Below are 22,727 nucleotides of genomic sequence, written 5' to 3'. Positions count from 1 at the left end.
TATTCTCATCTTTTTTGAATAATGCTTACCTATTAAGTTAAAAGGATGTAGAAAAGGAAGAACAGAAATACTGGGGAAAATATTCAATCCTTCCTACATTAACCAAATTCAAATATAGAAATTCTCCATTTTAAAATGTGACATACACTTTAAGTCAACTAAAGTCTCATAAATATTACTTACAACAATAGCATGCTAAAAAGTCACTGCATGATTGTTTATTTAAAATATTAAAACTCTGGATGTAATTACATATGGGCTTACATAATTTATTATTCATATAAACCCTCTATTAAAATGCATAATAGTTCAACCACAATGCCTTTTTTCTAAGCATAATAATAAATTTTCTCTTATTAAAAGTGTTTAAAGCTTTTTGAATCTTGATTTGTGAAGAAATTACTAAAAAATAATTTAAGCTTAACTACATCATACAATGGTATTATTTGCAATGCTGTCACAGATTCCTCCATGGCAACAATCACGTGTTGTTACTGCACAATTTATGGTACAGGTTATTATGTGCACATAAACTCTACATAATGGCAGTATTTTCACTGCAATTTGCTCAACACATTTAAAATTATGAATACAATTTACAAAATCGTTAACAATATACTTTTAAGATAAAAGTATCCTGAGGATATTACAAAATTCATTTTACCAGCCCTTCATTTCTTTGTTTTATTTCACTCTTTAATTTCCAAGATAATAGCTGTTCATACTTTGTTACATAAAAATGTTCTTATAGTCCCTATTAACAAAATATATTTAAGCTCAATAGCATATAATTGTCCCTCAAACACTTAGTTCCAACTGCCTCTCTCCTTGGTTAAAATCAAGTATTTATCAAGTTTCCTATAATTTTGAATCAGAAAAGGTATAGCAAAACAGAGAGAAATAGGGTTAGCACATCTAAGTTAAAAGCACTGCATTTTTAATATTTTGGTCATATTTTATAATAAAATAATATATTTTGGCAAAAATAATAAAATATAAGGTTCAGTTTATTTTTTATTAATGGTAGAGCTGGCAGATATTTTACACTTGTAAATACTATCTATTTAATTTGACTGTTTTCACATTTGTTTTTAAAAACACTGCTATAAGGTTTTCAGAACTTTTGAGACTAAAAGCACCTAAAAAATAAAATTTAAATAAAATGTTTGATGCTCAAAAAATCCTTTCATAAATTTATAAACTTACTTTTAAGTGTCTTATACATACGAACACATAATTATTATTGCCTGCTAAGACATATTTGACCCAATGTAATCTTTAAAATAATAATCCTGGAGGTCTTCCTGAAATTTTTGTGAAAACTGATGGGAATTCAAAACATTTTTTAAAAAGAACATGAAAACAAATAGCTGCAAAAAAAGTTATTATTCTGGTGATAGTAGTTACTATGGTGCAAAAATACATGAAAAGACTTGTAATTTTCTCATATATACACAAAGTAAGTTCAAATAAGATGTGCAAGGTATATTACATATATACACACAAACACACACACACACACACACACACATACACACACACAAATGCGCGCTCCAGTAGGGAAACTTGAAAACTTACATAATGAGCCACTTGGCTCATTTATCACTTAAGTCCCAATAATAATTTTAATGGAGATGTACATTATTATTTTTGATTCTTACTCAAATATCAATCTATCATTAGTTAAGAGAAGAAAAGTTTGAGATGTATACGTTTGAAAAGGAACTAAAAGTATGGTGAATTAAGTGATAATGGATGTGCAACTGCCTTTATATAAAAGGTATTTTTACTGTGGAAGAACTTCAGGCAGAGGTATCTGCAGAAGACTTTATCAACCATAAGAAAACAAAACTCATTTGACACTGTGACATCCTCACTATAACGCACTATAAATACGTACTATTATAGCATTACTTATACATTCTAGTTTGGGCAACAGAGTCTAATTCTGAATGACCTTGTTAATTTTTAAGGCATCAGTGCATCAAGGGCAAAGCTCCATAAAATAAATATGGAAACAAGAAAGCATTAGCTTATTTGTGGCATTGAGAGTAATCAATGTACATTACATGTGTTGGCCACTTCTATGGAATCGGTAATAAATTATAGATCTTATTGTCAAAATGTTACTACATAAATTTCACATCATGTTTCAGTACTTCATTTAATGGGCTAAACTGATCCGGCAGAATCCTCATTTTCATTGTTCCATCAGCTCCACATGAAAAAATGTGATTTGCTGGCCCAGTCTCAATTTGCATCACTCCCGTTCCGATATTTCTGAAAATGGATTGCCGAGCATGTTCACTGATAAAAGTGTGAAGAAGACTAAAGGTAGAGAGATTCCAAATCTGAAAGATATTAAGAACAAAATAAAACTTGGGGTTGATGATTACCTAAAAAGTATAAATATAATATTTAGCCAGTCTTCCTGTGCAAATAAAAAATTTCTAACACAAAGATGGAGAAAAGCCTGTGTAGGCCTAAATTCTGAATAGGATGTAACTCACTTTGATATTATTACGTTCTTCAAAATCCATCCAGTAAGAGGAAGGCATTTTTAACCTTGCATTGGAGATGAGAAAACTTAGGTACAAGGATGCTAAGTATACAATGCTACAAAAATTTGCAATATTATAGGGACTACCATCAAAATTTCCTATCTCTCAGCAAAGCTTTTCTAAGTAGTTCTATAGTGAAGTAATATTGTCTTTATAATGTAAAATACTCCCAGGGGATCAGGACCACTGAAAAGCATTAGACACCTAGAGGCCCTCACATAAGGCAAATCTATGTTCCAACTGCGAGATAAGGTTAATTAATATAACTTCAGAATAATTAATTTACTAAATAGAAACTTTCTATTTTCATCCCTTTTCAAATAAATGTGTCTGTCCCTAAAGTAATTTATAAGCATCTTCACTTATGTGGAACCTAAATGCTTTCAGGACATTGTTTTAAATTTAGGGAAACCAATTTATTTATTTATTTATTTTTAGATCTCATTAACAAAAATCTTACTTTTCTTTAAAAAATTAATTAATTTCTACCATTCTAGACATACTTGTTAAACTGAATATACTACATTGTTTATTTTCAAATCTTTTTTTTACTCGAATAATAAAACTGAGTGCAAACAAAAGAACTAATCTGAAATAGTATAAACTGCCTAAGCTGAGGACATTTTAAATATAATTAATTTTTTCTTGCTAAGAATTTTTAAAATAATATGCTAGTTCTAACAAAGTAGTCCAATTTATTTGCACTAAATAAATTCTCTAGCATTTAAATTAATGGATTCTAAGAAATCAAACTCCTCCAGTAGATTGCTGACCATTAGGATAATTTAGTGACTAGTCTAAAGTAACTTATTTCTGCAGATGTTTCCAAGTGTGGCTAAAGGTCTTTCCATTAAAATCACTAGGTATGTGTTATAAAAATTCACATTCCTGAACCTTGGACTTACTAAATATTTTTGGGGTGGGACCTAACAGTAGAATTTTTGGAGTGGGGTACATTTTTAATAAGCTGCCTAACATTTTAAAATACTTCTAGGTTTTAATAAGATAGTGGGGTTTGAGAAGGACTGTTATAGGCAGGACTTATCCAGGTACACTTAGAATTACTGAATCAGGCACTGAGTAGTTGCATGCTAAAGCTATAAATAAATCAATAAAGGCATAAGGAAATGTCAGTATACTTCGCGGTACCTGAAATAGAATTCAGTAATGCTTAACATGCAGTCAAGACTAATTTTAACATCTGAAATACATTTATATCCATAGAAAAATCTAGTTCTTGTATATGCATTAATTAAGCATATCTGAAAAATAGACAATTTTCAAGTTAATCATTACTTCATTTGTTAAGAGATTTATTAAATAGCAATTAATGTGGTTGACTACAAAGGAGTTGTTAATATATATGTATATTATTTAAAGAGACTAACATCATCAATTACGATTAAACCCTAAGGTTTCTGAAGATTTCTTTTTGTAGATATGTGGCATTACTATGTTTACCTTTATGCTGCCTTCAGCAGATCCCGTAACAAAGTACTCTTCAGTTGGATCAATAGCAACAGCTTTAACAGGAGAATCATGGCTCTGGAAAAGCTGCCTTTGTTGTCGTTGCTGAAGGTCAAAGACACATGTAAATCCTTTTCTGCCACATGATATTAGTAGCTGATGTTTTGGAGCATATGCTAAAACAGTGGCTCCACTATCATGGCAAATAAAAGCTGAAAGAAGAAAAAAAAGTAAAAATCACTTAATAGTATAAGAAACAGACTTATGGCTTTTGGCCAAGGTGAAATGTTAGAACATATGTTTTTGTGGACATGTGTTTTTATTTCTCTTGGAGATACACACACACACACACACACACACACACACACACTGCTGGGTCACATTAAGTGTATGTTTAACTTTATTAGAAACTACCAAACAAAAAACTTGTATGACTCGCTTTATCGGCATAGCTCAGAGATACTGCCATTGAGTTCCAGACCACTGCAATAAAAAGAATATAGCAATAAAGTAGTAATTTTTGTGCTAGTGGAAGATCTTCCCTTCAATTTGTAAAAAAATGCAACATCTGTGAAGTGCAAAAAAGGGAAATGCAATAAAATGATGTATGCCTATATTTCAAAATTCACCTTATTGCGGGGGGGGGGGGGGGGGTGTGGTGGTGGTGGTGGTGTGTGTGTCCAAAACTGAACCTGTAACATCTCTGAGGTATGTCTGTATCCTTTTCTATGAAAAGTATTTATTCTTAAGCCAATATCACAATATCTTAATTACTGTAGCTTTATAGTAAGATCTAAAATCAGGTAATGTGAGTCCTCCAAGTTTGTTTTTCGTATTTAGTATTCTAGATCTTTTGCCTCTCTCTACAAACTTTTTCTTTTTTTAATTTTTAAATTTTTTTTTAAAGAGAGGGAGAAGGCTCCTTTTTTTTTTTTTTTTTTTAAATATATTTTTATTGATTTTTTACAGAGAGGAAGGGAGAGAGATAGAGAGCTAGAAACGTCGATGAGAGAGAAACATCGACCAGCTGCCTTCTTGCACACCCCCTACCGGGGATGTGCCCGCAACCAATGTTCATGCACTTGACCGGAATTGAACCTGGGACCTTTCAGTCCGCAGACCGACGCTCTTCCACTGAGCCAAACCGCCTTCGGCTCTCTACAAACTTTAGAACCAGTTTGTTGATATGTGCAAAATGGCTTGCTGGGATTTTGATTAGATAGAATTGAATCTATGACGTTGGAACTGACAACTTATTATAATATTGAGTAGTCCAATCTGTGGATGTGGTATATCTATTTATTTAGATCTTTGATTTCTTTTATCTTTTATGTTTTTCTCCAATAAATGCTATACATATTTTGTTAGATTTATGCCTCAATATTTCATTATTTTGGATTATATTATAAATTGTAGTATTTTTAAAATATCAAATGCCAATTGTTGGTATATAGAAAAACAACTGACTTAAGTATTGATCAGGTATTCTGTACTCTGCTATATTCACACATTAGTTCCTGGAAGTAATTTTTGTAGATTCTTAGGAATTTTCTACAGAGATAATTGTTCCACCTGTGAATAAAAGCATTTTTGTCTACTCTTCCAATCTGTACACCTTTTATTTGCTTTTGTCTTACTGCATTAGTTAGGACTTCGAGTACAATGTTAGTTAAATAGGAATGGTGAGTGGGAAAAAAATGTTATGCAGTAACTGATGTTCACAATGATGACTTATAACCATCAGATCCAAAGTAAAGACAAATGATTTTTATATTATCTGTTCTACCATCCCTCATCAAGGTATAGTGAAGATTTAATTATGCATACTACATTATTTCTGCTTTTTTAAAAAATATATATTTTATTGATTTTTCACAGAGAGGAAGAGAGAGGGATAGAGAGTTAGAAACATTGATGAGAGAGAATCATCGATCAGCTGCCTCTTGCACACCCCCTACTGGGGATGTGCCCGCAACCAAGGTACATGCCCTAGACTGGAATCGAACCCGGGACCTTTCAGTCCGCAGGCAGACACTCTATCCATTGAGCCAAACCGGTCCCGGCTATTTCTGCTTTTAAACTGTGTCACCAAGGGCAAAATAAGCCTCATGGGCTAATAAATATGCTTTTTAAAAAGCTGTACTCATTTAAAAATAATTTTTAGTTTATAAATTTCTTGACTTTCAATATTTATAAAATGCTTTCAAAACTTACCATGAACTAAACTATTGGCAGATGCTACAAGAGTATCCCATAAACATATGTTTCTGGAAGAAAAAAAAATTACCCTTGAATGACACAAAGTTAACAGAATAAAAATATGTCTCATATAGTAACATAACATTTAAACGCTGCTCTCTCAGAAAGTTCTTAAATTTATAAACATGACAAATATAAGTAACCAATATATTTATGTATGATTAATTTCAAACAAATTTTAAAAACTACTAACTCATAAAATTGAGTAATTTCATATTAACATATATTTACAGATACTACTATATAAAGCCTATATAGGGAAGTTACTTTTTATATTCACTGATTCTCTAACAGACTACCATACACAAATAGGATACACTGAATTTTCTGAAGTACAAAGAAAACTAATTTCTACTATGAATGGGAGCAGCTTTTACGCCTTTCCATGAGTTGCAAAGGAGGCATCAATATATGTAAGAATTTTTATGGAAGATGGGTCCCATTTCCAGGGCAAAATGAGGCCATAACCCTAAATATAAAAGCTCAGCAGCCTCAGTTGGCCTTGATCTCATAATTCAGCTGTATGAAGGAAGTCAAAAGTGGGGGTGTGGAGATGGAGGCAGGGTGAGACATATTTAACCCTTTGCACTCCGCTGTCCCCTCTCAGGGGACATCGGAATTCTAGCATATCATTCGGATGTCCCCTCTCAGGGGACATTGCAGTTTATTAGTGATTACGGGGAATTGAGTTAATTCAACGCACGTTTCCGCCGCAAAGTAGCGTCGAGTAGCTGGTAGCCAATGTCCAGAATGGTTCGGAGTGCAAAGGGTTAAAGATTTTTTGAGGGGAAGGAGACAGGCTATCACCTATTAGCTAATGTATAATTAACAAGTCTTAAGTTTCTTTTTGTGAAACAGTCAGTGATTTCAACTGGTCAGTTGCAAGAATTTTTAAAACATGAAATAACCAACTATTTATTCAGGGATACTGACCTCTAATGCCTTTGTCAAATAAAAAAAATGACAACAGCCAACACAACACTAGCCATCTGGTGTGAATGCCCTGTTTTGAACCATAAATATATGCTCATATAATAGAGCTGAATCTCAATGGTCATGTTGCATAAAAAGGTTAAATTTGGTCAATTCTTGGTATCAGAAATCCTTACATACAAGTATAGATATCTGCTTTTTTTTTTTTTAAGTCACTTTGGAGCAAATATGGAGATAATAATAATTTTTATGTCAATCAAAATTATTCCTATTTTTTGTCAGCTGGGAAAAAATTAATATATTTTAGGTGTGCTGCCAAATTTTAATACTTAGTTAATGTATGCCATGAAATGAAAAGGTTGAAAATCGCTGATCTATCTAATAGAACCACAGTGAGCATTAACTAAATATCATGGCCAATCACTAAATGCGTTTTTGGGTTTTTTTTTGCCTCAAGCTTTCTTAACACAGGGAATTATATGGAAAAAAAATTAATTTCACCAACAACCAAACCTTGTTACACTGAAATCTTTTTTTTTTTTTTTAAATATATTTTTTATTGATTTTATACAGAGAGGAAGGGAGAGAGATAGAGAGTTAGAAACATCGATGAGAGAGTCATCGATCAGCTGCCTCTTGCACACCCCCTACCGGGGATATGCCCGCAACCAAGGTACATGCCCTTGACCGGAATCGAACCTGGGACCCTTCAGTCCCCAAGCCAACGCTCTATCCACTGAGCCAAACCGGTCCCGGCTCAAATCTTAATATTAGAATATTAACAATATAAAAGGAATAGATTTTTTTCAAAATTTTTTTGAATTTTATTATATTGAAGCAACACTGCTTAATAAAATTATATAGGTTTCAAGTGTAAAATTCTGATTTGTGTGTTCACCACCCAAAATGAAGTCTCTTTTAATCCCCATGTATTTCGGTTCCCTTTACCCTATGCTACCTGGATTTGTTTTTAATGGCAATAGAATATCCTTAAATTTACAACTAGAATACTAAAATGTCCAAAATAAGAATTTTTATAATAAATATATTTAAAGGCATGATTATAAAAGCATTCTTGAGATGTAAAGACATAAAGCAATTAGAAATGAAGCTCAGCTATTTCGGTTATAATCTCTTACCTATTGTCAGTTGAAAGACCAGCTGTAGCTATTAGAGAGGAGGAACTAATGAAGACAAAATCATTGGCTGTTTTGTTATGACACTGCCAAGTCTGTAATAGTTATAAACAGCAAATGTTAATGTTATTAACAGTTTCATAACCTGGTAGACGCATTAATCAAAAACTGATCATGTAATTTGTGGCTTAAACTCTGCATTCCCTCCCCTCCAGCCCTGAGCCCTGAGCTTTAGAAAAGTTTCAGGGGTAAAACACAGAATCCTCATACACACTTTACCCAGATTCACCACTTTTTAACATTTGCCACATTTGCTTTGCCTCTCCTTCTTTCATATACTTACACCCATGCATACATACACACACCTATTCCTGAACCATTTAAATAAGCTGATGTCATGACCTTTCATGAGGCCCTTTGTTTTTGTTCAACCAAAAGTTTGAAGGGAAACAAAAGGAGTTTAAACTCTAAATATTTCTTTTGGAATATTTGTAAAAATTTTTGTTTTAGAAGACAGAAACTAGAATACTAGATTCTCAAGCAAAATTATCTATTTTCAGAAATACTTAAAGCTTTAAATAATATTTCATATGTATAAATAAAAACATATTACTAATATTAACAAAATTTAAAAATTTACAGTGTCTCTCAATATTCCTTCAAATAATATCTTAAAATATTATGAGAGTTTTAATTATACAGACTTCCAAGTTATGTTTGTTCAGATGTTTCTCTTCAATAAAAAAATGACTTTAAAAATATTTTTATTGATTTTGGAGAGGAAGGGAAAGGGAGAGAAATAGAAACATCAATGATGAGAGAAAATCATTGATCAGCTGCCTTCTGCATGCCCCACACTGGGAATAAAGCCCACATTCAGGGCATGTGCACTGACTAGGAATCAAACTGACCTCCTGGTTCATAAATTGACACCCAATCACTCAGCTATGCAGACAGGGCTAAAAAATAATTTTTTTAAGTATGTCAAAACATCAAATGAATATTTTTTTCCTCTGAGTCACTTTCCCATTTCCCCCTGATTACTATTAAAGCTAGGCTAAAGGATATGTCCTTAACAAATCTATTTTATTCCCCCAAAGTAAAAAAATGAACATTTTAATCCAATTTATCTATTTAGAAATGAAGAAATCATACAAAAACAGTTCCTTAAGGAACATAAACTTGTATATTTGAATCTGTTGGCTTAATAAAAATATTAGGAAAAATAAAGGTATCTCATCAACTCTCCTTTGTTTGCTTTCATTTAGATTAGTACTATATTTGAGCATTTAACCTTATGTGAATTATCAGAATCTTAAGCCATATTCTTAATATTTTCTTGATAGATATTGCTTAGTCCCATAAAGGGCTTCACTAAAGAATATGTTACATATACATTCAGTGCTTGTGAAGATGTAGAAAATTCATTAAGCCTGTGTGATCTTGAATTGAAATGTATCAATTTTTTAAAAAGAGATGAGCAAGAAAATAATAGTACCAGCTATATAATACACTTTCTACTTTGTTCATGAGGAATAATGCACAAAGGCAACCAGTTGCACTGGGCTTTTGATCATTCTTTTTAGATGTAATACCCACTGTAGCTTAGTGAGGCTAGAAAAGCGTTTGAGTGACTCAGTTTGCATTGGTCTCTGGAGGTGCTATGTTGGTTATAAACAGGTTAATTTTACAAGTTACCAGAGCTTTTAATGCCTTATAGAGTAATTTTCATATAATACAAGGACAGGAGCTTATAGTAAACTGTTGAATACATAGGACTAGACAGATTTTATTTTTTGGCTTTAATATTTCTTGCCTCAAATATATATTCTTGGTGTCTTTAAAAGAAAAATTCATAAAATTTTGAAGTTAGGAATTTTGGCTTACCAGGTATGGCTTAGGCATGCTTCCAGTAACTGGACAACATTTCCAGTTTGTTTGATACAAACTTAAATATCCATCAGCATCAACTATTCCAAACTTAGAGAAAAAAATATTTAAGTGTTTAATACAAATACAGAAGCATACATTTACCCTTACCCTTACGTTGAATCCCATATTTTGACTCTTAAACATTTGATTAAAAATTGTTTAACTCTTCACTTCACCTATGCTATGCATCCAGAAAAATGTTTAGGTACTGTTTTAAAAATTTCAAGGTTAGAACATTAAAAAAATAAACATCAGACATCCATTTTATTTTTCTAACCAACAGCATAGTCTATATATTCTTTATAAGTACTCCAAAAACAGGATGCTGGATTTATACATTAAGCTATATGATAAAGTTTTAGCATGTATAAGGTAGAAAAAATGTTCATTTTGAAAAAGACAAAATAACTTCCAGAAATATACAATAAGGAAAACATGTAAATAACAGTAGAAAATACAATGCAAAAAAGATTACCACAGTAAAAGAATTCCACTATGGGAACTCAGGGCAATTTGATTTGGAAGATGTCAAATAATCCAGAAAGAAATTATATAATAAAGATCTTGAAGGATGAGTAAGGTTGCTGGCAATTTTCCCTTTAGATTACAAAAATAATGTATGTTTATAAAAAGTATATAAAATAAAACAAATGTCTACTTTGGATTACTGCCCTTTCCCATTTCCAGGCCTAACAAGGAATAACAATTATGGGTTCCCTTCGAGATTTGTTCTATAAGTATTCAAATATTCACACATACATAATGTTTTTTAAGTTAGGATCATAATATTGGGTCGGCAACTAAGTAATTGCGGGTTTCACACAAATGGCTTCAGTTGAATTTTTAGGTTTGTAGACGTAGTACAAATGTAAAACACATTTTGTTATTTGATAGTTGGCTATTCAGCTGTTAATCAGTAAAAAAAGTTTTTTGATCTGTTTTGTAGTTTTCGTTTGGCGTTCCTTGAAAAATGGAAAATCAAAAGGAACATTTTAGTCATATTTTGCTTTTTTATTTCCGCAAAGGGAAAAACGCATCGCAAGCTCATAAAAAGTTATGTGCTGTTTATGGTGACGAAGCCTTAAAAGAACCGCAGTGTCAAAATTGGTTTGCCAAATTTCGTTCTGGTGATTTTTCACTCAAAGATGAAAAACGCTCTGGTCGTCCAGTTGAAGTTGATGACGCCCTAATCAAAGCAATAATCAATTCGGACTGTCACAGTACAACACGTGAGATTGCAGAGAAACTTCATGTATCACATACATGCATTGAAAATCACTTAAAACAACTTGGCTATGTTCAAAAACTCGATACATGGGTTCCTCACGAACTGAAAGAATCACAGTTAACGCAACGCATTAGCAGATGCGATTTGCTAAAGAAACGTAATGAAAATGATCCATTTTTAAAACGACTGATAACTGGCGATGAAAAATGGGTTGTTTACAACAATATCAAGCGGAAAAGATCATGGAGCAGGCCAGGTGAACCAACTCAAACATCAAAAGCTGATATTCATCAAAAGAAGGTTTTGTTATCAGTTTGGTGGGATTACAAAGGAATTGTCTACTTTGAACTCTTACCACCCAACCGAACGATCAATTCTGATGTCTACATTGAACAACTAACGAAATTAAACAATGCAGTTGAAGAAAAGCGGCCCGAATTGACAAATCGAAAAGGTGTTGTATTCCATCATGACAATGCAAGGCCACACACATCTTTGGTCACTCGGCAAAAATTAATGGAGCTTTGTTGGGATGTTTTACCACATCCACCATATAGTCCTGACCTTGCACCATCTGATTACTTTTTGTTTCGATCTTTACAAAACTCCTTGAATGGTAAAAATTTCAATAATGATGATGATGTCAAATCGTACCTGATTCAGTTTTTTGCTAATAAAAACCAGAAGTTTTTTGAACGTGGGATTATGATGCTGCCTGAAAGATGGCAAAAGATCATTGATCAAAATGGGCAATACATTACAGAATAAAGTTATTTAGTTTCATGAAAAAATTGTCTTTTTCTTTAAAAAATCCGCAATTACTTAGTTGCCGACCCAATAAATACACAATTCCACAATTATGTTTTTAACTCATAACCGTTTTCCACATTGATATATATAAATCAACCTTATTCTTGTGCTGGGTAGCACTACACTATATAGTTATAAGTTTTTAAATAGTTTCCCTATGGACAGTTTCCAATTTTGCCCACATAAAGTGTTACTTTGAACATTCTTGTTCAAATATCTTTGAGTATTTATGTAGTATAGATATTTAGAAACAGAAAAGCTTTGACAAAGGACAATATCTAAAATTTATAAGTAAAGACAAAATTAAACCCTAAGAGGTAATACCAACTTACACTCCCACTTTTCTTACACATTAGTCAACACTGCATTACTTCAATTATTAATAAGGGTTATTGGTCATGCATAATTTAATAAATTGATTGCACATATCCTTTATGTACCTCTCTATTAAGTTATCTTCTAAAAATTTGATTGATAGGGCTAATATTAGATATAAATCAACTCTTACTATATTTGTTATATTTTTCTAGGGGCTATCCTTTTTGTTATTTCTCTTAAGTTTTTGGAGTAGATTTAGGTATGTTTTTCAGAAAGGATATATAGAAAGTAAAAAGTCTCTGCATACTTAAAAATGTGTTTATTTTGCTGTCCAATCTGAATTAGTAGTTTGGATAGACCTTAAACTCACAGTTCTCATTACTTGTCCATCAGAATTCTGTGAGTATTGTTCCACTGTCTATTTGTAACCTCTATTTTGAAAGGGGCCAATGCCATTACTTTTGGAGGGAGTGGTGGAGAGGCTCCGAGTAACCATTGTTACCTCTTTTCCTTCCTAGAAGCTCTCTTTATCCTTGAATTAATACTAAAACAAAAATTTAATAATCAGGACGTGTCTAGGCACGTGTTGTTTCTCAGTATTTCTAGTACTTGGTAGGCCTTTCCTTCCTCCTGGTTCATGATCTTTAGAGAGGAAGGGAGAGGGATAGAAAGATAAAAACATCAATGAGAGACATCGATCAGCTGCCTCCTGCACACCCTCTATTGGGGATCGAGCCTGCAACCCAGGTATGTACCCGGACTGGGAATCGAACCATGACCACCTGGTTCATGGGTTGACTCTAAATCACTGGGCAACACTGACTGGGCAACAAACTTTCTCTTAAAGACCCTACAGTAATTATTTTAGGCTTGCCAACTATAAAGTCTTTGTTCTTTTGAACTCTGTTAGAGTGGAAAAGTAATCATAGGAAATAAATAATGAATGTAGTATATGTGTTCTAATAAAACTTTATTTGCAAAACAGGTGGCTGGACTACAGTTTGCCGATATCCTGTTCTAGAACAGTGCTTCTCAAAACTTCAATGTGTGTACATATCATCAGAGTATGTGGTTAAAATGCAGATAATGACTCAGTAGGTCTGAAGTAGAGTCAATAATTTGCACTCTAAGATATTCCCAGAAGTTACTTGCTACCTGGTATTTGACCATACTTTGAGTAGGTTCCAGAAAATAAACAAAAATATACAATCAAATGTTGAATAAAAAATGTGTAACAGAAGGTGGTCCTAGCATCATTTGATCCTTGAACATCATGTAAGTGAATTTTAATAGACAAATATACAATGTCTTTCCAAGAAGAACCAAATATAAGCATTCTTGGAGAGGTTTTTTTTTTTGTTTGTTTGTTTGTTTTTTGTTTTAATTCAAACAGGTTAATGCTTTACTATTAGTCCACTGAGCTATACTCTTCAGAAAACCAAACTAGTAATATTTATAAACCTCCAACATAATCAAACCATTTCCCCATTTCTAATTTTATATACTACCTTATTTCCCTGGTAGTTAAATCTCATTCTTGTAACTCTTGAATTGCCTCCAGATCGAAAGCAGGTTATCTGTTGAGAATGGCCCCATTCAAACATTCTGACACTTCCATCCTGAGCTCCTGTCAGATCTGCATTATAAAAGGGCACAAAATGCAAATTTATTTCAGGAATCTTTGGAAAATTTTATTTTTTAATCCAATGTGAAAATATTTATGGAAGAAACACCTAAAAAATGAAACATAGTCAATTTATATGAATTTACCTGTGTATGAAATTTCACTTGAATACTTCATCTTAAAACAGATAGTAATAAGATATACTTTTGACTGAGAACATATGCTCATACAAAACAACAGAAGCAATTAAAGCAGAACTCTAAAACTTTATTTCCTTTTGAAATGATCTTGATGTTTTAAAACCTTTAATTAGTAGCTTTTATAACCACTTAAATTCTTGGGATTACTAAAGAGCCAATTCTTAAAAGTAACACTATTAATGTTTAAGTTTATACATTTTTGCCCTAGCCAGTTTGTCTCAGTGGATAGAGCATTGGCCTGTAGACTGAATGGTTCCAGGTTTGATTCCGATCAAGGGCACCCAGGCTGTGGGCTTGACCCACAGTAGGGGGCATGTAGGAGGCAGTCTATCAATGATTTTCTCTCATCATCGATGTTTCTATCTCTCGCTCCCACTCCCTTCTTCTCTGAAATCAATAAAAATATATATATTTTTAAGAAGTTTATACACTTTCCTCTGGGGGTGGGAGGGTAAGATTGTAGAAGGCCTTGAATGTCATGATAAAAAAATATTTCTAGTAGCTATTTCAATTACTTGATATCTCAAAGTGTTATTTCATTGAGAAATATGAATAAGTTAAATAATTTCTAATTCTTCACTTCATCATTTACTAATTTTGTGGGAATTTTATTTTAATCTCCCCAAGCCTATTTCCTTCCCATAAAAGAAGAACAATGATACATATAGGTGTCAATTTATATTAAGTATAATTATCAGTGTTAATGAGATAATAGAAGTCATGAGAAATTTTATTAATGTAAATAAAGACCTACCACGTTGCTAGTCATATATTATAATGTCAATATTCCTTATTCCTTACCAAGTATTTAAAGTAAATGGACTTAAATTGTTTTGAAATGTTTTAACTCTGGGCTGAGGTAGAAGGGTGGGGAGAATTCTTGAGATTGGGATAAAAGTTATTTTCCCTCTACCCCAATAGTCTTGCTTAAGTTTATTCAGAAAAATAAAATGGGCTACTTGTGTTAAAAATCACTCAAAAAATAAAAGACAAACTGACCAAATAGTAATAAAATACAAACTGATTATGATGAGCAATAAATGATCACTATATGCTCCTGGTTTGTGTAAGAAAATATGAAAGTAATCCTATTGTTTAAACAATAATTATCAACTACAACTTAACATTGTGTAAAGAGTCCAAAAATATTAAAAAATCAAATGTGCTAACTTAAAAATATGTAGTCAAAAAACTAAAAATTTACTATATTAAGTTAGGCTTCCCTATTAATTAATTTTTTTTTCTGTTTTTATTAATTTTGAAATGAAGATCTTATTTGCTACCAAACATTCTCTACAAAAAAAGTAAAATAAATGTTGACTATCTTTTGACTTAAACTTTAATTCCTTAGAATAATCGCTAATTATTATCAACTTACAGTAAGGAAGAGTAGGATGAGAAGTCATTCTTCTGACATTATTAATGGCTTTCTTAATCATCTGTTAATAAAGAAAAATTTTTCTATTAGTTACAAAAACATTAAAAATTTTACTTGTGACATGATGTTCAAATAAAATTTATTTATTTATTTATTATTTGTTTATTTATGATTCCATAATTGTCATGATTAGCAGTAAAAACACTAAATATGGTAAAAAAAAAAAATTGAGTTTAATAGCTCAGCCCTCTTACATTTCAGTGTACATATATTTTCTGCATCATTGACTAGGTTCTAGGAACAAAGTCACCTTGAGAATTTAGTCTTACCTCCTTTCTTGTCAATTCTTTTCTGATCCCATTAAATTTATTGGAATAATCCTGAATAGTTATAAGGTTAAAAAGATAGGCAGAAGCATGTGAAAAAAAAAAGGTAAACAGAAAATCATATAAATTTTTAATTGATAATTTGGGACTGTTTACTAACCCATTTGTAAATCATGTTTTGAATGATTTACAAAGCCTGTCAAATAAAAGTAAAAAAATATATGTAAAATTAGAGATGACTTTAATTTATAGAACATTTCCTATTTACACAGCACCATAACTACAGTTACATATTACCCTAATTTGCACATCACTATCATGTAGCCTTTTTGTTGTTCTGAATTTTTAATTGTCCATTAGCCTAAAGTAGTGAGGGATATGGGGATCTGATAAGGAGGGAAGAGATTATCCAGAAGAACTGGTGAAGGATAGAAACACTAACAGGTATATATAGATACAGATGATAATTCAATAAAGCAGAAGTTAGTTAAGACAAATGTTCTTTTTCATTAGTATTCATAATTCAATAAAATAGTGGGCGTTAGAAAATATTTTATCAATTCCCCACAAAAAAATGAAAACCCAATAAATGTTAAACTTTTGTTTAGTAAGCTTTATGTTTAAATCTCATGTTCCCCTTAATTAAAGAAATGCTTAAGATTTCTGTTCTTTATTTACCTTTTTTTCTAACTAAAATATTAAAGGAAAAAGATAAGTATAAAAAATATACAAACACAGATTTAAGTTTCTAAAAGCGTATGTAAAACATTATAAGAGAAAAAAGTCATTAATTATTTTAGAAGATCCATATAAAAAAATGACATTATATAGGCGTCTTTTTCTTGAGGACGGAGTGAAACAATCCGTATTTATGTTTACAAATCACAATGACCCCAACTAAAAATATATCCTGCTTTAGATAGGAAGAAAATTAAGTCCTATAAGGAAATACAATGATAAATTATGTATTATAATGCTATGGAGTACAAAATATTTTCTGAGCACCTAATTTATGTTAAATTATATATTTAGTTAGAGATCATCTGTGTATAAGGCAGGCATAAAGTAACCTTTCAAAGAGCTTAGAGGGTATAAAAAAGACATCCAAATAACAGATAAGTTCAAAACTGATAAAAGCTACAAGGATGATAAAATGAAATAATATGCCATAGAGCGACTGAGGGTAAAGTAGGAAGGGGCAGATGCCTTCAAGAGGTAAGCAAGGGAAATCTATGGGAAGCTGGGTTAAGATCTGAAAGAACATTTCAAGCAGAATGCAAGGCACAGGCTCTGAAATGGTAATGAGCTTAGTATGTTCCAGTGACAGAAAGAAGGCCACTATAACTGGAGCAAAGATAATCAGGTATGTAATGAAGGGTGATGAGGCTTCCAGAGGCCAGCAGGGGTTAAATCACATAGGGCCTTAGAGGCCATGTTAATAAGGACATGTTTTTTTGTGGGTTTGTGTGTTGTTGTTGTTTTTTTTTTGTGTGTGTGTGCCTTTTCCCCCCCAATTTTTGCTGGAAAATCTGAAAGTATTAAGCAGGGAAGTGACAACCTGAATGATGCTTTAGAAAACAGCAACTCTGGTTGCTGTGTACTGAATAGAGGGAGCAATGTGGAAGCAAAGGCATCAGCACAGAAAGCTGTTACAGGAAAAACTGTATTGCATATTCTCTGAAACTGGAGTTGGAAAAAAGTGGTTATTACTTCTTTTCTTATGTTTTGTATATTACCTTTATGGTCTCCTATAAAAGATGATAATATCAGATTTAATAAATGAATTTTAATATATCCGCCAACTGGGAAAAAGTAACTATTAATGGCCAAGCCATTCATTTGAATAGTTACTATAACGCTTTTCAAATTTTTCAACTTAATTTTTTTTATTTATTAAGGTATTACTTATGTGTCCTTATCCTCCTATTGCCCCCACCTGCCCTCCATTCATGCCCTCACCCCCTGGTGTCTGTGTCCATTGCTTAGGCTTATATACATATATGTAAGTCCTTTGGTTGATCCCTTCCTCTTACCCCTCCCCTCCCCTATCTTCCCTCTGAGGTTTGAGCATCTGATCAATGCTTCTCTGTCACTGGATCTGTTTTTGTTCATCAGTTTATGTTGTTCATTATAATCCACAAATGAGTGAGATTATGTGATATAATTCTCTGACTGACTGACTTACTTCATTTAGGATAATGCTCTTCAGCTCCATTCATGCTGTTGCAAATGGTAGGAGTTCCTTCCTTTTTACAGCGTAGTATTCCATAGTGTAGATGTATCACCTTTGTTTTAATCCACTCAACTGCTGATGGGTGCTTAGGCTATTTCCAAATCTTAGCTATTATATATTGTGCTTCTATGAACATAGGGGTGCATATATGCTTTCTGATTGGTGTGTCTACTTTCTTGGGATATATTCCTAGAAGTAGGATCACTGAGTCAAATGAGAGTTCCATTTTTAGTTTTTTGAGGAAACCCCATACAATTCTCCACAGTGGCTTCACCAGCAGTGCACGAGGATTCACATAATAAAAGCTTTATATGACAAACCTACAGCCAACATCATACACAATGGGCAAAAACTAAAACCATTTCCTCTAAGAACAGGAACAAGACAGTGATGCCCGCTTTCACCACTCCTGCTCAACATAGTACTGGAAGTGCTAGCCACAGTGATCAGACAAGAAGAAATAAAAGGCATCCAAATTGGAAAAGAAGAAGTAAAACTGTTATTATTCGCAGATGACATGATACTGTACATAGAAAACCCAAAAGACTCCATAAAAAAATTATTAGATTTAATAAATGAAATCGGCAATGTAGCAGGATACAAAATAAATGTCAAGAAATCAATATTGCATTTTTAATACACCAGTAGTGAACTTACAGAAAGAGAGATTTAAAAAGAAAAAAGAAAAAAGACAGCCAAAACTGGTATGGCTCAGTGGATAGAGCATCAGCATGCGGACTGAAAGATCCCAGGTTCGATTCCTGTCAAAGGCATGTACCTTGATTGCAGGTACATCCCCAGTTGGGGGTGTGCAGGAGGCAGCTGATCGATGTTTCTCTCTCATCGATGTTTCTAACTCTCTATCTCCATTCCTCTCTGTAAAAAATCAATGAAATATATATTTTAAAAAAGACAATCTCATTTATCATCGCACCAAAATAATTAAGATACCTAAGAATAAACTTAACTAAAGAGGTAAAAGACCTGTATTCAGAAAATTATAGGACACTGAAAAAAGTAGAAGAAGACATAAACAAATGGAAGAGCATACTGTGTTCATGGATTGGTAGAATCAACATCATTAAAATGTCCATACTACCAAAAGCAATCTATAGATTTAATGTACTCCCCATTAAAATATCAATGGCATATTTAACAGACCTAGAACAAACTCTCCAAAAATTCATCTGAAAAGAAAAAAAAAAAAAGACCCAGAATAGCTGCTGCAATCCTGAGGAAAAAAAACAAAGTAGGAGGGATCTTAATACCAGATATCTATCTCTCGCTCCCCCCCCCCCCCACCTTCCTCTCTGAAATCAATAAAAATATATTTAAAAATACAGTTCTTTGGCCCTGGTCGGTGTGGCTCAGTTGGCTGGATGACGTTCCATGCACCAAAAGGTTGTGTCCTGATCCCCAGTAGGAGTCACACAGGAAGTAGTCACTCAATGTTTCAGATTCATATCGATGATTCTTTCTCTCTCTCTCCCCCCCTTTCCCTTCTCTAAAATAAATAAAAAAGTCTTTGTATTTTAAATTATTTATTTAAAATATATTTTATCTTTTAATATGAAACATTCTTCATAAGAAAAATTTACAATTTGCAGCAAATATGACTTACTAAAAAGTTGAGAATTTTTAGATCATATTGGTTAAATGATCTTGTATCTATCAAACTAGAGAAAAAAATAGGATATTTATATACAAATATTTTTAACTCTACATACCACAGAAGCTCCTCTGCCAGTTTGTGTACTACCAAGCCATGGCATGTTGATTGGAGTGCCAGGATTGCTATGTGTATATGGGGTTGTACCTTGCACAGTTGTTAAATCATCATGAGCATGTATAACCAAGAAATCTTCTGACCTACAAAGAAATGTCAACCAGGATGAAAGCAACGCATTTTTTAAATTTTATTATACCTGAAAGCTCTAACAGACAACTTTGTTTCCCTTTAAAATAAATTGTCTTCAACTTTTAACTCCTTACTCATAAGCAATAACTTCATATGTAAATAATTTCAAATCCCTTCACTTATTCTCTTTTAACCCTCAATTAACTTCTTTTAAGCTCCTAGCACATAGTCTTTACTCTTTAGCAGCTTCCACTTATAATCTAGGAATATTCCTTTAAAAAATCTTTTGAAAGTTATAGTTCTGTGGGATCACCATTCAAATTGCAATGTTACTGAATAAAAACAAAGTATAAGGGTACCCTTTGGTTTCCATTTCTATATCATCATCCACCCAAGCATAGATCTGTGTAGCCAGGATTCCAGAAACATCCAGTTCTTGAACATCATGGCTTGAAGCAATTGCTATGCAGTTTCTATTTGCCTGAAAAATAAATCATATGGTAATTTTTCAATAATAAAGTACAACATGTATATGAGCTACTTTTGAACATGAAAATTACAAAGTAGCCTCAAGAAATGATAACTTTATGATATAGAATATACTGCATTCTCACAAATGACTATTTTAAAAATTAAATTTTGAGTGTAATAATCATCAGCTTGAGTTTTGAGATATGTTTATGTTCTAAGAACTCAAGAGCATCCAAGAGAAAGCCAGCTATTAGTGGTAATGGATGTTTTCTACTTTACTTCTTCTTTTAGCACTATCTTGCCATTTTATAACATTGATACAATCTCCCTAAGGTTTGCATAATTTAGCAACTGGGAGGGAGATGATCAAAAAAATAGAAGCCTTGGAAGGTAGAGAAAGATAAGGAACACCAAAGTAAAGAGAGAGTGGTGAATTATCCAAGTAAGATAATACCACTTTTACCTAAAGTCTTTCAATTTTAGGGAACTGTTCAAAAATAGAATTTGGAAAAGGACCATAAAGAAAAAGGTTAGAGAAAGGCTGGGGGAAGTATAGCAAAAAAAACCAAAAAACAAACAAACAAAAAAAAACCATAAAGAAAAATTGATCAGATTAAATGATATAAATTTTAAACATCTATGATTTAAAAATGTATGCCTACAAAGCAGAAAACGGAAAGATACTGATGACAAAATGAAAGGATTAATATTTCCATCATTATGTAAAATGCAAATACAAACCAATTAGAAAAAAACTGAGACCCCAGAGATAAATGGTAAAAGGTTATAACTAGATGGCTGGGGAACCATTCTTCCTGAATTTTTTCTGCATATCTTGTGAGTAACTGCCCTTTGTTCCACAGAATTATCTCTAGGATCTCTATATAGCCATAATCTCTTCTGCCAGATCAAAGGGCAGGTATACTTACTAATATTAGAAAAGATTTGGGGTTTCTTAAACTCAGTGCTCCTCTCCTGTAATGCAAAGCACCTTTTGTGCAGGTATCATCTGGCCCTCACCCTGTTGCTTTGCAATTATAGCTCAGGAGCCAGTATAAAAATAGTGGTACTCTGGCTGCTGCTTTTGCTATTAGAAATAAACCGTCATCTGTCTCTGGTCCAGGAGTCATGTCTTCTAACAGAATCCATTAAATTGTGAAAGCTAACTTTTAGCTTAAATGCAGAGGAATATCTCATCTTTCAGTTTTTGACACAGATAATTCACAGCTAAACAAATGGGAAAAATTCAATCTCGTCTGTGTACTTACTTTATTAACAGCAAAGGCAGTAATGATATCAGATTCCTTATGAATAATTCTTGCTTTACCTCCAGGATATCCCAAATCTGCTTCTATCTAAGTGGAGAAAAAGAAAATATAAAAATACAGTGAGTTTAGTAATAGAAAGAATATATGTCAATATGTCATTTATTATTTACATAAATTATTTTCAGAAACTCTTTAGATATTTCAAATACAAAGGTACTATTTTCCACACTCATTATCTCTAAAACAAAATTTATTTGACAAAGGGAATTTAAATTATTTCAAATTTGCTTTTTCACATATAAGATAGTTGATATAACATACAACTTCGTTAATTGCTTATGCTCCCAACCTATAATGAATTCACTTTAAAGGATCAAGATATTTTAATTATTAAAGTAGATTTATTTACCACATTTCTTAATATTATAATCCTTTGATAATAATTTTTAAAATATATTTTATTGATTTTTACAGAGAGGAAGGGAGAGAGACAGAGAGCTAGAAACATCAATGAGAGAGAAACATCGACCAGCTGCCTCTTGCACACACCCTACTGGGGATGTGCCCGCAACCAGCGTACATGCCCCTCACCGGAATCGAACCCGGGACCTTTCAGTCCGCAGACCGACGCTCTACCACTGAGCCAAACCGGTTTTGGCATGATAATACTTTAAATATTAAAAAGTCAGGTGCTAAATAGTTTTGGTTTTGTGGACCATAGAGTG

The 22,727-nt window shown here is 32.5% G+C and overlaps 1 protein-coding gene across 7 annotated transcripts in view; it reads right to left on the bottom strand.

The window, feature by feature from the left end:
* Positions 1-203: 203 nt before the first annotated feature.
* The window catches only part of DMXL1 (Dmx like 1), a 125,702-nt gene continuing 103,178 nt past the window's right edge, over positions 204-22,727 (bottom strand). For 4 of the 7 annotated variants that reach the window (XM_084880459.1, XM_084880461.1, XM_084880463.1 and 1 more), the window contains 10 exons: positions 22,003-22,089; positions 20,623-20,744; positions 20,133-20,274; positions 15,847-15,907; positions 14,153-14,280; positions 10,244-10,336; positions 8,360-8,451; positions 6,243-6,295; positions 4,023-4,240; positions 204-2,351 (listed from right to left, as the gene is read on the bottom strand). In XM_084880459.1, coding sequence (XP_084736585.1) covers positions 2,130-2,351; positions 4,023-4,240; positions 6,243-6,295; positions 8,360-8,451; positions 10,244-10,336; positions 14,153-14,280; positions 15,847-15,907; positions 20,133-20,274; positions 20,623-20,744; positions 22,003-22,089 — 1,218 coding nt within the window. In that variant the 3' untranslated portion in view covers positions 204-2,129. Of the gene's footprint in view, positions 2,352-4,022; positions 4,241-6,242; positions 6,296-8,359; positions 8,452-10,243; positions 10,337-14,152; positions 14,281-15,846; positions 15,908-16,175; positions 16,227-20,132; positions 20,275-20,622; positions 20,745-22,002; positions 22,090-22,727 lie in introns of all 7 variants that reach the window. The other 3 variants (XM_084880458.1, XM_084880460.1, XM_084880462.1) reach the window with 1 other exon arrangement.

The sequence above is a fragment of the Pipistrellus hanaki genome (genome assembly GCF_964339955.1).
Source record: "Pipistrellus hanaki genome assembly, chromosome: 4".
Classification (NCBI taxonomy): Eukaryota; Metazoa; Chordata; class Mammalia; order Chiroptera; family Vespertilionidae; genus Pipistrellus; species Pipistrellus hanaki.
Note: the sequence above shows the minus strand (reverse complement) of the source record. Positions and strands in the feature narration are given on the sequence as shown.